Here is a 14,571-nt window from a genome sequence, read left to right as displayed (position 1 = left end):
AAATGTAAGTGATGAATGGTACATTGACTCCGGTGCATCCATGCATATGACAAGCAGAATTGATTGGATGTATAATGTCACTGAATCATCTGTAAAAAACATCACTGTGGCTAACAGAGAACCCTTAGCCGTGAATGGAGTTGGCTGTGTGAACATTCAGCTAAGTCAAGAAAATAAAATACAAGTTAAAAATGTTTTATTTGTACCCGGGCTGGCTACTAATCTTCTCTCAGTTGGAGCTATTGTGAAAAATGGACATAAGGTCACATTTAATGACAAAGGATGTGAAGTTGGAAATAGTAAAGGTGAAGTAATATGCTCTGCAAAGCTGAAGAATAGTTTGTATGTATTAGAGACCTGTAAGGAAGTGGCCCACTTGGTCTCAAGAAATAAGAATAGCAATAATACTTACCTGTGGCACCTGCGGATGGGTCATTTGAATATGTCTGATGTAAAGAAGCTACCTACATGCTCTGAGGGAGTGACTCTGACTCCAGATGTAAATGATGTCACTTGCACACATTGTATGGAAGGTAAGCAAGCTAGGTTACCTTTTAAAAATACTGGAACAAGAGCTACAAGACCTTTAGAATTAATCCATTCTGACTTGTGTGGTCCTATGGAGAACATTTCATTTGGAGGTATGAAATACTTCATTACTTTCACCGATGATTTCACACGAATGGTTCATGTCTATTTTCTTAAAGACAAGTTGAAAATATTAGAGATTTTTAAGGATTTTAAACTGAAAGTAGAGAATGAATTAAATTATAAAATTAAAAGGCTTCGCACAGATAATGGCAAAGAATACTGCAACTATAATTTTGAAAAATGCCTATCTAATCATGGTATAATTCATCAGACCTCTACTCCGTATACTCCACAGCAGAACGGCTTGGCCGAGAGAATGAACAGGACTTTAGTTGAACGCGCAAGATGCATGTTATTTTATGCTAACCTAGAAAAGAAATTCTGGGCTGAAGCAGTAGCAACTGCTGCTTATGTTGTGAATCGTTCCCCGACAAAGTCATTAGAAGGTAAAACTCCATATGAATTGTGGAAAGGTAAGAAACCTAACTTATCACATCTAAAAATATTTGGCTCTGAAGCTATGGTCCATGTGCCAAAGGAAAAACGCCATAAATGGGATAAAAAATCAGTAAAAATGATATTTATGGGTTATTGCGACAGTTCCAAAGGATATCGTTTAATGGACCCTAAAACACTTAAAATAATCAAAAGCAGAGATGTTATTTTTATTGAAAATGTGGAAACTTCTATTCCAATTGAGGATAATCGCACAGTCACAGCCAGTTCTGTTCCTTCAGAAACTGAGGACTCAGAGAATTCCAGTGTCAGCCGGGAACAAGAGATACACACTCAGAAGTCATCTGCAACTGCACCTGTAATGTCTAGTAAAGACTCAAATATACGAAAAGGTGATAGTGAAGACTCAAGTGAGTATGACACTGACACTGGGGAACTAGATGCCACTTATCACCCGCCTTATCCGATAAGACAAGACTATAGTAGTAGTATAACATTAAGGCACCGAAATAAACAATGTGATACACAGGATGGCAAAACGAGCCTATTGTGTTTGTATTCAGATTTGACTGATCCACAAACAGTTGAGGAGGTACTGACATCTTCACAAGCTGCAGAATGGAAGAGAGCCATGGATGAAGAATATAGTTCCCTTATGAAAAATAAAACTTGGTCATTGACAGAACTTCCTCCAGGTAAAAAAGCTCTCCCATGCAAGTGGGTATTCAAAATTAAAACAGACCAAAATGGAAATGTCACCCGTTACAATCCAAGACTTGTAATAAAAGGCTATGCTCAAAGAAAAGGCACCGATTATGAGGAAACATACTCTCCAGTTGTCAGGTACACAACTATTCGCTACTTATTTGCTTTAACGGCTAAATATGGATTGGATATAGATCAAATGGATGCTGTATCGGCCTTTCTACAAGGAGAAATTGATACTGAGATCTATATGGTGCAGCCAGAACAGTATAAGCAAGGGTCTAAGGTATGTAAGTTACATAAATCTATTTATGGTCTTAAACAGGCCAGTAGACTGTGGAACCTGAAATTAAATTGTGTACTACATGAGTTAGGTATGCAACAATCAAGAACAGATCCTTGTATCTATTATAATGCAGAGAAAAACACGTTTATAGCTATCTGGGTCGATGATTTAATTTTGTTGACTTCTCAAAAGAAAACAAAAAATTTGTTGAAAGAAAAGTTAAAGGAACACTTTGAAATGAAGGATATTGGTTCGACAAGCTATTGCTTAGGTTTACGGATTACCAGAGATGGAGGTAAAGTAATGATAGATCAAGAAAAATATATAAAAGAGATGTTAGCAAGGTTCAGAATGTCTGACTGTAAACCTGTAAGATCACCTTTTGAAGTTGGTATGAAATTCAATGAGAAGAAGGAAGAGGATGAATTGATTGACTGTCCATATCAACAGGCTATTGGCTCTTTGTTGTATTTGGCTCAAGGTACCCGGCCGGATATATCATTTGCAGTAAATACAATGAGCAGATTCAACAAGGATTATACTGCTGCACATTGGACAGCTGTGAAAAGAATTTTTAGATATTTGCAGGGTACCAAAGATTTGAAATTAGTTTATACCAAAGATGGTAATGAGAACATCACAGGATATTGTGATGCCGACTGGGCGAGCGATGTACGTGATCGTAAGTCGTCCACTGGTTACGTATTTATGTTACAGGATGGTGCTATATCTTGGCGCTCTCAAAAGCAACAGACTGTTGCTCTCTCCACTGCTGAAGCCGAGTATATGTCGATGTCGTCAGCGGCGCAGGAAGCGTTGTGGCTTCAACAATTACATACCGAGCTCGGTCAACAGAAGAACAACCCTCTCATCATCTTTTGTGATAATCAGAGTGCTATAAAATTATCAAATAATTATTGTTATTTACCCAGATCAAAACATATCGATATTCGTTATCATTTTCTCAAAGACCATGTCAGTAACTTAGATATAAAGTATTGTTATATAAAGGGTGAGGAAATGATAGCTGATAATTTAACTAAGGGTACTAGTGTTGATAAACATTTGTATTGTTTAACGAAAATGGGGTTGCATTCCAAGGGAGGGTGTTAGAGAAATGGAATGCAGCCATTTTAGTTTCCTTTTTCTTACGCCTGGGGCGCTGTACTCTGTACTACTTGTCAAGCTGACATTCTGTGTACTTTTATATTTTTCTACCAATAAATGCGAGTTATATTGTGATCCTAAAAACGTATCATTATTTCTTCCACAACCACGTAGTTTTCCTACACTAAGCCACCTCCTTTTGCCTTTTTCTCTTCTTTTTTCTTTTTTTTTTTTGAATGTGAAAGGCAATAAATGATTTTTATTATTTATTATTATTTATTTTAGTACAATCCTTAAAAACTATTCAGTTTAATTTAAAGCTTCCTATCTTGGGTGAAATCGCTTCTAGTATATTCTCCACGCTGTATGGTGTGTCTGAAACAATATATTCCGAATAGTAGGTAATAACCAAGCCAATTTGAAAGCGAATGTGTCACAAACTGCAAAATGTCCATATAGCCGCCATTTTACTTCGAGACTGTCTTATAAATTAAATTTGGCAAAAACAGCAAGAGCATACAGCCAAATATTTAACGGTGTTAAAGTTCATAGTCAATCAGAGAGGAATGAAATGGAGCAGCCTTTATCTATGAGATACAATATTATAAACCAAATATGTTAGAATGAGACTTCTCATTATTTACCCTAACTTTTTTGAAGAACCTGGGAAGCCACATCTAGCTATTTTGGATCATTATTCTAGGCTTCCTCACTTACACACACAGATGTTAAATGAAATAAGCCACCGTGAACGTTTAAATCTAAAGAAACTCTAAGCTAAGTAAATGACAATTCATTTTCCGTTCCCACCACAACTACTGATCTTTATTATTATTTTTTAAGTTATACTTCTTCAGGCGCGTTATGAAAAATTGATGAGAGTGAAATTTTACGATGCATGCGCACCGTGACATTAAATTAACAGAATGAAGTTGCCCACTAAATCGCTCATTACAATACGACCGACGTAACTTGGCGAGTCTGAATATAGCCGCAAGTGAACTTTACGAACCGTACCGAGAATTACCGAATTTATACGATGTCAAGAAAAAGGATGTCCAATATGCGTGTTTGAGGATGTTGTATGCTCGATTTTTTTTCAAATTGATTAAAATTTAAATAACAAAAAAAAGAAATAAATTTAATAAAAATATAATTTCTTACGCGCGTACATAAGTATACGCACCCTTTTTTTTGTCAACAAAAATGACTGTAATTGGGCATCAGGACATATACATTGTATTTTCTAAGGTACGTACCGACATGTAGCCATTCCGCGTCTCGGTAGCCGTGTTCCTTCCTCGCTTCCACGATGGTCTCGTGCAATGCGTGAATGACTACCACAGCCAAAACCAACGCCGGTTCACCGGTTGCTGAAAAAATCACATACATTACATGTCGCTTATACATTTATTGGTTGTGCCCACGAGAATCTAGGAGTAATAGATACAAAACGAAACATATAAATCGGTCAGAAGATCTTAACACGTTGAACGCCACATGAAAAATCGAGTATAGCACTGGGCAAGAAATAATGCACATCGACCTCTAGAGACTAGAGACTATAATCTAAGAACAACACTTATAGAAAAAAAAATTAAAAAAAAATAAAATAAAAAGAATAATCAAAATAAGCAACTCTTAATAATTGTTTTATCAGCTCTTAATAGATACCGGACTGTTAATATTTCGTGCGAAAGGGACAGTGCTCTACAAAACCGAAATTAGAGGAATGTCTCTTTTTAAAGGTCGATGTTCATTATTTCTTGCCCGGTACTATATTTTCATACAGGCCGCGGTGCTCCCCGGTGAGCCTTATCTTACTGAATCGTTTGGGCCATAAGGATCACCCGTGACCCACATGACCTTGGAACCCATGTGAACGCTTCCTATATGCCACAGAAAGACTGCAGCTATCAAACAAAACGCGCGTATGAAAGCGAGCCGCGTGGTCCTTTAGCCGAACTGAACGGCGCGCTTTTCAAATCCAATACAATCATGTAGTTTTTATCAAGGCCTTTTAAAATATTAAATACTAGACAGGTAAAAGTCGTAAATTTTTATCTTCCGTGCAAATTATAGCATTTTATAAATTTTATAAAAACTACTGATTTCCTGATTATGGCTTGGCCCGAATGATATTTCATTCCCGATCCTGCGGACAGAATGGAAAGCAGTCGACGTCGCCGAAAACACATCATTTCGGATCCTGCCGATCCACTAACGGTGCTTTTAGGTACCTCAAGTGCCCGTCGCTTGCAACGAAGGGTTCGGCGAGTAAATTAACCCACAGCCCATTGAGTTTCTCGCCGAATCTTCTCAGTGGGTCGCGTTTCCGATCCGGTGGTAGATTCTATGAAGCACGGCTCTTGCTAGGGTTCGTGTTAGCAACGTCGTCAGGCGTGAGCCCCGTGAGCTCACCTACTAGTGAAGGTTACGCTGATATAGCCTCTCAAGGCTATCAGCTTAGGTAGGACAAAAAAAATGTAATTTATAGTACGCTAGGCCCACCGGTGGATCGAGAAGTTCAATGTGTTAATTCCAAAAATCTGTCCGACTATAACAAGTATTCACCTTTTGACCTCAAAACTCCAGCAGGATTAGGGGCGTTCCTTCTGAACGAAACCCTGAAGTCAACTGGGATATCCTTAGCGCCCGGGGGCTTGTACGTCCACGTCCTGTCAGTAAGAAGTCTCCCTGTCTTATCATAGACCAGACTTTCTGTTGTCCACAAACCGAGACCCATCACAAACGCTCCTTCGATCTGTCGAAAAATCTTATTTTGGTATATACAATGTACTGTGTATAAGTACATACTTACGCATTTAGTAAAAAGTGGTTATTTTATTATTACAAACATACACTCCAATTTTATTTATTTGTATAGATAATCACAAATCAAAATCATGAAACCAATTATACCTGTCCCACGTCGATGTCAGGACTAATACTGACTCCGGTATCTTCCAGCAGATCGACCCTTGTGAGGATGTGGTTTCCGGTCAGCACGTCTAGTTCCACTTCAGCTACGCAGACTCCGTATACGTCATAGCCCACTAGATTGTCATTGGGTGACGTCATATAAGACGCTTGGAGGTTGACGCCTATAAACAATTAGCAGTATTTATGTCGGTGTGCGTATGATAAAAATGTATACATGTTTCGTAAAGGAATTCTAGAGGATAATATGTATTGTTGCAATTGTGACAATAGATGGCGTTGTACTTCTCGAGCGTTCTAGATGCTACTAGATCCTTCGATATTCGTTCGACTATACGGCGATAGATGGCGTTACTCTTACCGGCGTAACAATATTTTCAATTCGGAACGTATATAAACGTAATCTCATTTCACAATAAAACCTAGGTACTGTTTTGGATTGGTGAATTCAAGATACTATAATCACGTCCAAGCTATACAAAAGCATGCTGGGCATGCTGTTGATACTCTCTGGAACATCCTGAGATTTTTTAACAGATGCCTTATTTCTTATCGTATCAACTTGTTCGCACTACGGTGTTTCATGAGCGCTATGACATGCCCTTCTTCACACTAGGCTTGGCTATGCCCCTGACGTTGCTGACGTCCATGGGCAACGATAACCACTAACGTTGGGCCGTAGGCTCGTTACCTACGAAAGAAAAAACATGCTATGTTTGAAGTATTCTGCATGAGCCTCGACAAATAGGCCTAAAGGATTAGATGTTCAAGACCACAACAGCGCCTTTTTTGTTATTGATTATGAAGGATTACTATGACTCGAAGGTCAACGTTGCCGTGAAGGCATTATCAAATCAAAACGCTATTTTTATCTGTTTTACCTTTATCATAAGCAGCCTTAATAGTTTCCTCCCAAGTAGGTTCATTTAAATCCTTCTTAGCGTCTTGTAGTCTGCTCAGGAGCTCCTGGCAAGCCTTCACAGTGGCATAGGCCACGCAATCACTAGTAATGCTTCCGTTGCTAGCCATAGAATTTGGTGAGATGAAACTGTTACTGCCCCTAACTGTGACCTTAGCTAGAGGTATTTTTAAGCTATATGCGCAAACTTGAGCGACTTTCGTGTTGATACCCTGACCCATCTCGATACCCCCGTGGGATATAGCCACAGTACCGTCTGCGTGGTATATTGATATCGTGACGGGGAAGTTGTAGGAGTAGCCTGCGGTATAAAAAATGTTTTTTTTTAAATGTCTTTAAAAGCACAAGCATTAGGCATCCCAGACTTTTCCGAGTGAGTTGGCCTTACATTGATAATAATATGACCGGATATTCATGATGGATGCGCTACCGACTTACCGCTACTACATTCCCTTAACATATTCGTGTTGCCAGTTATATCTCCTTAATAGTTTTCCTGTCTCTAATAGTGAATTACGGAATTAGCGAAGTACTGTTAGTGCGAATGGATGTGATGGTACTTCTGCGCCTACACACCAGAACAATCATGTACGGCAACTTAGCAGCAGTAGTGCGTCCGATTTGTAGCGTGGGACATCTTAATTTTGACTATTGGGACTTGGACCTGGTGTCTCAAGGCGGGTGACGGCATTCACGCGATAATGTCTACTTCATCAACCTTGCAACACCAGATGAGTCGAGAGCTTGTTAGCACTTATATTGCATAGGTGCGAGATTTTTTTTAAATAATTCGATGAATTCGAATAATCTTTATCATATTTATAGATGAAAAAATCTTTGAAGTCGTCGTGGCCTAAAGGATAAGACGTCCGATACGTATCTAGTAGCTATGTAACAATGTTCGAATCCCGCAGGCGGGGACCAAATTTTCCAAAAAAAAAAATTACGTTCAAAGCTTCTGTAATTATACCACGAATCACAAAAGAGGACGTTTCATGTACCAGTTTTACAAGTACAATTTTTTTTTTGTAAATTATCCGTCTCATAGGTTATATCGCACGCCGCTGGTCCCAAATAGAAAAACCATTGATATTCTGCGAAGGACTAAGATTTTAGATTTCACCATCTATCGACTCATTTGAAGAGATCTCATCATAGGATAAGACTGATAAGTAAGTAGTCTGGTCTGAGATCATTAAGCTTTACAAACTTTTACATTATTGGGGTGTCCAATAAGGTCGGTTTTGTTACCTATAGGATAAGACATAATGGATAGCTTCAAGGCCTTTTTTCGCCACGCGTTCTCCTCATTGAACTTTTTGATTTGGATCATTCTATCATCGAACTCCACTTCACGCTTAAAACCCGCGATCATATCCTTGATGGCTTCGTGTTTCTGTGCCAAGTTGGAGATTCGGACTTCTGAAGGATCTTTGCCGGTGACTTGCGCTATTCGTTCCATTAAATGTTCTAAGATGGCTGTGGCTTCCGTTGTCCCTGGAAGATACAAGGGTTTAGCATCGCCTTTTTATTTGTACAGAGGACTACAGTCTCTGTCTCTGTCTCTCTCTAAATAATACTGACCAGGAGCTCTACACCAGGTGTTGCTATGCTTATCCGTCAAGACACTATATCCGTTGATGTTCCAAGTGTCGGTCGCGTACAGATTGGTCAGTATCGAGGCTACATCCGGGGCGGAAGTGTCGTTGTAAGCGTGCCCGCAGTCCACGTAGTATTCGATGTTCGCGTATTGAACAACGCCTTCGTCGTTCACGCCGACCTGGACAACGCTTAGCCACTTAAACTACGCAGCGAACTTGACGAACGGGTAAGTAGGTGTTTCATGGATGTTTCTCATCGGAACTTGCATGAAAAAGAATGCCTGAAACTCATATCTCAAGCGGCAGTCACGTCGTAAGTGTCTATGGGCTTCCGTAACTAATTAACACCAGGTGGGCCCTGAACTGGTTCACCGATTTAAGCAATAAAAAAAACAATGTTTGCGAGTCAAAAAAATGAAGTGTATTAACTATGCAGTCACATAAATAGATGCAGTGTAATCCATATTAATACGTGAAGCAAAAATTTTGTATAGAGAATGTAAGGAGTGCAGAATGTTAATATTTTTTAAAGTTATGCATAAAAAATACATTAAATCAATAAAATAAAACATTACACACACTCCCATATATTTGACACACGCACGTATAATAGTATACTCTTTGTTTGTTGTCAAGCTTTTGTTATTGTTTATAGTCTGTGCTCAAATTGAGAATAGATTAATATTGTTTGTCTTTAATATTATTTGTCTAAGGTGTAGTCTTGGCGAAATCTGTGATTATTGAAGTATAATAAGTCTTTGACAATAGAACTATGTATATATACCACTAGTAAATAAATAAAACACCTGTGGCACTCGGGGACTGCCGCGGTAACTATTGCATAGCATTTTATATCAGCTTATGCAATTATAATTAGACAATAATAATTTAATATGAAAACAATAATAAAATAAGACCACGCGATATTTATAACGTCACGCTGCGCGCTTATCCACAAACGCTACACAAGCGCAACGTGTAAATGTGTTGAACGCGAGCTACATGGTAGGCGGGGTGGGGGGTGTTAGGTTTTATTTTCGTTACGGAATTTTTTGATTCGGTCGCCGTGCTCAAAGCGCGCGATAAAAGCTATGCAATAGCTTAAATGCAGTAGTACCTCGTAACACGCGTCGCATTCCGAACGCTTCCCGATCGCGGCCATGTTGTCGCCGAGCGGCATCACGAGCGAGGCGGCGCGGTGCGTGCGGCTGGCGACCACCGCGCATGCGCACGCCGCCAGCGCCGCGCGGGACGCCTTGCCCCCGAACGCGCCGCCCACGCGGGGCACCGACACCTCCACCCTGCACACCCGGACGACGTCACCACGTCACGTCACGACCTCTGTGTGCTTACTGCGAGTTTTTTAACGTTCTCGATCGCGTAGTAGTTAACTAAAATTTGTATGGAGTTTGAATGGTTGCCTACATTTGCCGCTAGGGGCACTGTTCCAACTCCATACAAATTTGAGGTAGCTCTTTGAGTAAGCTCGCACTACGCACACTGGTCTTAGTTAGTTAGTTAACTTTAACCTGACTCTTTTAATTATCGTGTTATTAATGAATTTGTGGCGAGTAGCCATCATACAACACAAGACATTTAACAGATACCTCAATTACGCTTACGACATTTTCAAAATAAGCTTGCGTATATACAACAACATCCGGACCGTCGGTCTACCGAGCAATCTCACCCGCTCAGTGGAAGATCTTTCCTTTGTCGTTATTTCCACAAATTTATTTTTCCCTATCTATTCGCTGGTATATTCGCCTAAGGGATTATTCCAGTTAGGCCCGGACGGCTAGGTCAGTTCACGGACTCAACCTGAGAGAATTTGCTAGCCCTAGCAAAAGCAGTGCTTCGCTGAATCTACCATTGATCGGAATCGCAACCAAGTGAGAAGATCCGCTGAGACACTTAGTGGATTAACAAAAGCGTGTTAATAGAGCAATACCCACCTGTTTTCATCAATGCCGAGTGTCTGGGCCACAGCAACGTGGACTATGTCCATCCACTGGGTGGACGAGCGCACAGCCACCCCGCGCGACGTGACGGCGACCATACAGGACTGAGTCTCCATCGTGTAGTGGTACTGGGACGGCATCGAGAAACTACCCTTTATAGCGTGTCGGGTATCCGAGCCTTTGCTGGTCGCTTTGATTGCTACCTCCTGCCGAACCTGAGGGTTGTATCGTTATATTCAAATCAAATCAAATCAAATCAAATATGAATTTGATTCAAAATATGAATGTCGGTACACATATGTGACTGCTTCATTGATGCCTAATGTCTCATATCGGTGGTCGCATCGAAGTCCTGATGTCCAAGGACTCCGATTATCTTAACAGCGGTTAGGCCATGAGTTCGTCTACGGATTTATTGCTACCAAAATAATCTGTACATGTCATTAATGTAAAACTAAATATTTTGTGGTCGAAACATGTCGCTTATTGAGTACGTCAATAGACAGTCTTTTTTTTTTTTTTATTGCTTAGATGTCTGGACGAGCTCTCAGCCCACCTGGTGTCAAGTGGTTACTGGAGCCCATAGACATCTACAACGTAAATGCGCCACCCACCTTGAGATATAAGTTCTAAGGTCTCAGTATACAACGGCTGCCCCACCCTTCAAACCGAAACGCATTACTGATTCACAGCAGAAATAGGCAGGGTGGTGGTACCTACCCGTGCGGACTCACAAGAGGTCCTACCACCAGTAAAATCTACACAAAAGCTAAAAACATTACAACAAAATACAGTTTACAAATTATACCAATAGATGGCGCTGTTATCAAAAGCTCAAAATCTTAAATACCCTTTCCTCCTTATCAGCAGCTACCAATGCTTCTTGAATAGACAACACAGGAACCGCATTAGATTTCTTGTACTTCACACGGACTAAATTCGCCGCAGTGAGCGCCAGTCTGTGTGTCGTCGCGGCTATGAGAGCGACGGGCTGTCCGTAGTAAGAGATTTTCTTCGAAGCCAGGATCTCTTCGGCAAAGTCTTGCCACGGCACGTCGGACGGTGTGAAGACGTTCTTGCCGGGTATGTCTTTGGCAGTGTAGAATCCGACCACGCCTTGGAGTTTCTGTGCGATGACATCTTGGTAATTATTAATACGAAGTTACAATAAATATTTATTAATATCACGTACGTAAAGTAAAAAGTAAAGTGAAGTAAGCTTAAGGGACGAGCGATCTCCGAAATAATAATTAAAAATTAAAAATACTTATAATTACTAGATTTAATTTTGGTTCAAGATTGTCTGAATACGAATTCAATCAAAAACAAATCTCTCGAGAATAAAACTTTGTTCTATAATAGATTATAGGTACCCACGCACGTCCTTACAGTCTTTGAGTAATTAAGACGGGAAATCGTAAGAAACAAACTAACAAACCCACTTTCGTCCGTCACTGTCAGGAATTGAAAATATGTATATAGTACTAGGTGAGTCCCGCGATTTTAACCGCGGTTATTGTCATACCGCGGGTGAGGCCGCGGGGCGAAGCTAGTCTAAAAAAACCCTAAGTTACTTCTTATATCATCAGCTACCTATCGGTAAAAGTCCAGTCAAAATCGGTCCATCCGTTCAAGAGATTAGCCGGAACAAACAGACAGAGAGACAGAAAAATATTGTAAAAAATGTTATTTTTGTGTATGTACCGTATATATATATTCATATGCATGTAGTAAAAAGCGGTTATTTCAATATTACAAAGAGACACTCTAATTTTATTTATATGTATAGATTATACCTAATATACATGTGTATATATTAAAATATGTATTAATATTATTATTATTCATGGTCGTCAGCGTTTCTCAAATTGTATTTTTACTTTTTGTACTCATTTAAAAAAAATAAACTTACCAACGCCTCGGATTCGTCGAAGCCTTCAATCTCGCCAAGGCACACGTCGGATAACACGAAGGCGACGTGGACAGTCCTTGGCCCCGTGTACACGTCACACGCGTACTTCACCTCACCGGAGCACTGAAATGTAACAAACAACACCGCACTGTTGAACTATGTTTTGGTATCGTAAGTCGTCGTGGCCTAAAGGATAAAACTTCCGGTGCATTCGTATGTAGCGATGCACCGATGTTCGAATCCCGCAGGCGGGTACCAATTTTTCTAATGAAAAACGTGAAGGAATAACATCGTGTAATAAAAATCAAACCCGCAAAATTATAATTTGCGTAATCACTGGTGGTAGGACCTCTTGGGAGTCCGCACGGGTAGGTACCACCACCCCGCCTATTTCCGCCGTGAAACAGTAATGCGTTTCGGTTCGAAGGGTGGGGTAACCGTTGTAACTATACTGAGACCTTAGAACTTATATCTCAAGGTGGGTGGCGCATTTACGTTGTAGATGTCTATGTGCTCCAGTAACCACTCAACATCAGGTGGGCTGTGAGCTCGTCCATCCAACTAAGCAATACAAAAAAAAGTTATGTATGCTTAGTGCAAGTTTCTTAACGTTCTCGATAGCGTAAAAGTTAAGCCAATTTTGTATGCAGTTGGAACAGCGCCCCTAGCGGCAAGCGTACGCAAACGATCCTACTCCATACAAATGTGAGCTAACTTTTACACTATCGAGAACGTTAAAAAAATCGCACTAAGCACACTGAACGAAAATTCGTCTAGCGTTTGAGTTCAAAATCGATTCTGATATAATTGAATATCGTCGTGGCCTAACGGATAAGACGTCCGGTGCATTCGTGTTGAGCGATGCAACGGTGTTCGAATCCCGCAGGCGGATACCAATTTTTCTAATGAAATACGTACTCAACAAATGTTCACGATTGATTTCCACGGCGAAGGAATAACATCGTGTAATAAAAATGAAACCCGCAAAATTATAATTTGCGTAATTACTGGTGGTAGGACCTCTTGCGAGTCCGCGCGGGTGGGTACCACCACCCTGCCTATTTCTGCCGTGAAGCAGTAATGCGTTTCGGTTTGAAGGGTGGGGCAGCCGTTGTAACTATACTTGAGACCTCGAACTTATATCTCAAAGGTGGGTGGCGCATTTACGTTGTGGATGTCTATGGGCTCCAGTAACCACTTAACACAAGGTGGGCTGAGAGCTCGTCCACCCATCTAAGCAATAAAAAAAATAAAAAAATTGAATGTAATTTTTTATTATAGTAGGGAGTTTCTCGCCGGATCTCTGTAGGTCGTGATTCCATCCATCCGATCGTAGCTGCAATAGCCCCTTAGGCTACAAGCGAATAGGTAGAAAAAAAATACAAGCTTAAACATGAATAAACAATTAATTAACACCATAAAACAATTCACACGACTAGGCTCCTTTCGTCCTCGTCAAAGAGTCCCGAAATTGAGTCGTTTGTTTACGCAATAAAGGCTAAATTCACCTGTGTCAGAGCCTCCAGTTTCGGCACTGGCTCGTTAAGCGGCCATAAAGATTTATCTGTTTCGAACGTCTGCTCTCCCCTCGATACGAGCCGCTTCAGCGTGGTCCCGCCTGACGCGTACCGAGGATTCACCGCAGGAGCTAACGAGAGAATGGCCTGAAATCACCGTTATAAATTAATAATCAATTGAGCCCAACTGAATTAAAGTCCCATATTTTGTTACGTGGTTAACTAAGTCTATTGACATAATAAGTAATAATACATAGTTTAAAAAAACTAACAAAATACGCTTTTATAGAAAATCCAATTAAAAAATAGTAAATAAATTTTAATAAATTTGAATTAAAAATAGTGTAAGAAAAAATGATTCTATTGTAAAAAAAAGCGTGGGGAGCTTTTCAGGATATTATCAAAATAGCCCTTCTACTCATATCTGTTCATAAAATATTCATAGCTACTGATACCATGCACCACACTATTTTTAATTCAAATTTATTAAATTTTATTTTCTATTTTTTAGTTGGATTTTCTATAAAAGCATATTTTGTTAGTTTTTACTATTATTTATTTTCCTTTTTTTAATTG

General features: G+C 39.9%; 1 protein-coding gene across 1 annotated transcript in view; it reads right to left on the bottom strand.

The window, feature by feature from the left end:
* Positions 1–3,398: 3,398 nt before the first annotated feature.
* The window catches only part of LOC114244393 (uncharacterized), a 39,265-nt gene continuing 28,092 nt past the window's right edge, over positions 3,399–14,571 (bottom strand). Inside the window, exons 11-22 of the mRNA XM_089734910.1 lie at positions 13,987–14,142; positions 12,479–12,601; positions 11,417–11,692; positions 10,561–10,781; positions 9,723–9,906; positions 8,589–8,784; positions 8,256–8,501; positions 6,967–7,305; positions 6,068–6,249; positions 5,720–5,909; positions 4,405–4,518; positions 3,399–3,520 (exon numbers count right to left, since the gene is read on the bottom strand). Of these exons, the coding sequence (XP_089591036.1) occupies positions 3,450–3,520; positions 4,405–4,518; positions 5,720–5,909; positions 6,068–6,249; positions 6,967–7,305; positions 8,256–8,501; positions 8,589–8,784; positions 9,723–9,906; positions 10,561–10,781; positions 11,417–11,692; positions 12,479–12,601; positions 13,987–14,142 (2,298 nt within the window). The 3' untranslated portion in view covers positions 3,399–3,449. The remainder of the gene's footprint in view (positions 3,521–4,404; positions 4,519–5,719; positions 5,910–6,067; positions 6,250–6,966; positions 7,306–8,255; positions 8,502–8,588; positions 8,785–9,722; positions 9,907–10,560; positions 10,782–11,416; positions 11,693–12,478; positions 12,602–13,986; positions 14,143–14,571) is intronic.

The sequence above is a fragment of the Bombyx mandarina genome, chromosome 18 (genome assembly GCF_030267445.1).
Source record: "Bombyx mandarina strain Sakado chromosome 18, ASM3026744v2".
NCBI lineage: Eukaryota > Metazoa > Arthropoda > Insecta > Lepidoptera > Bombycidae > Bombyx > Bombyx mandarina.
This window is presented reverse-complemented; position numbering and strand designations above follow the sequence as displayed.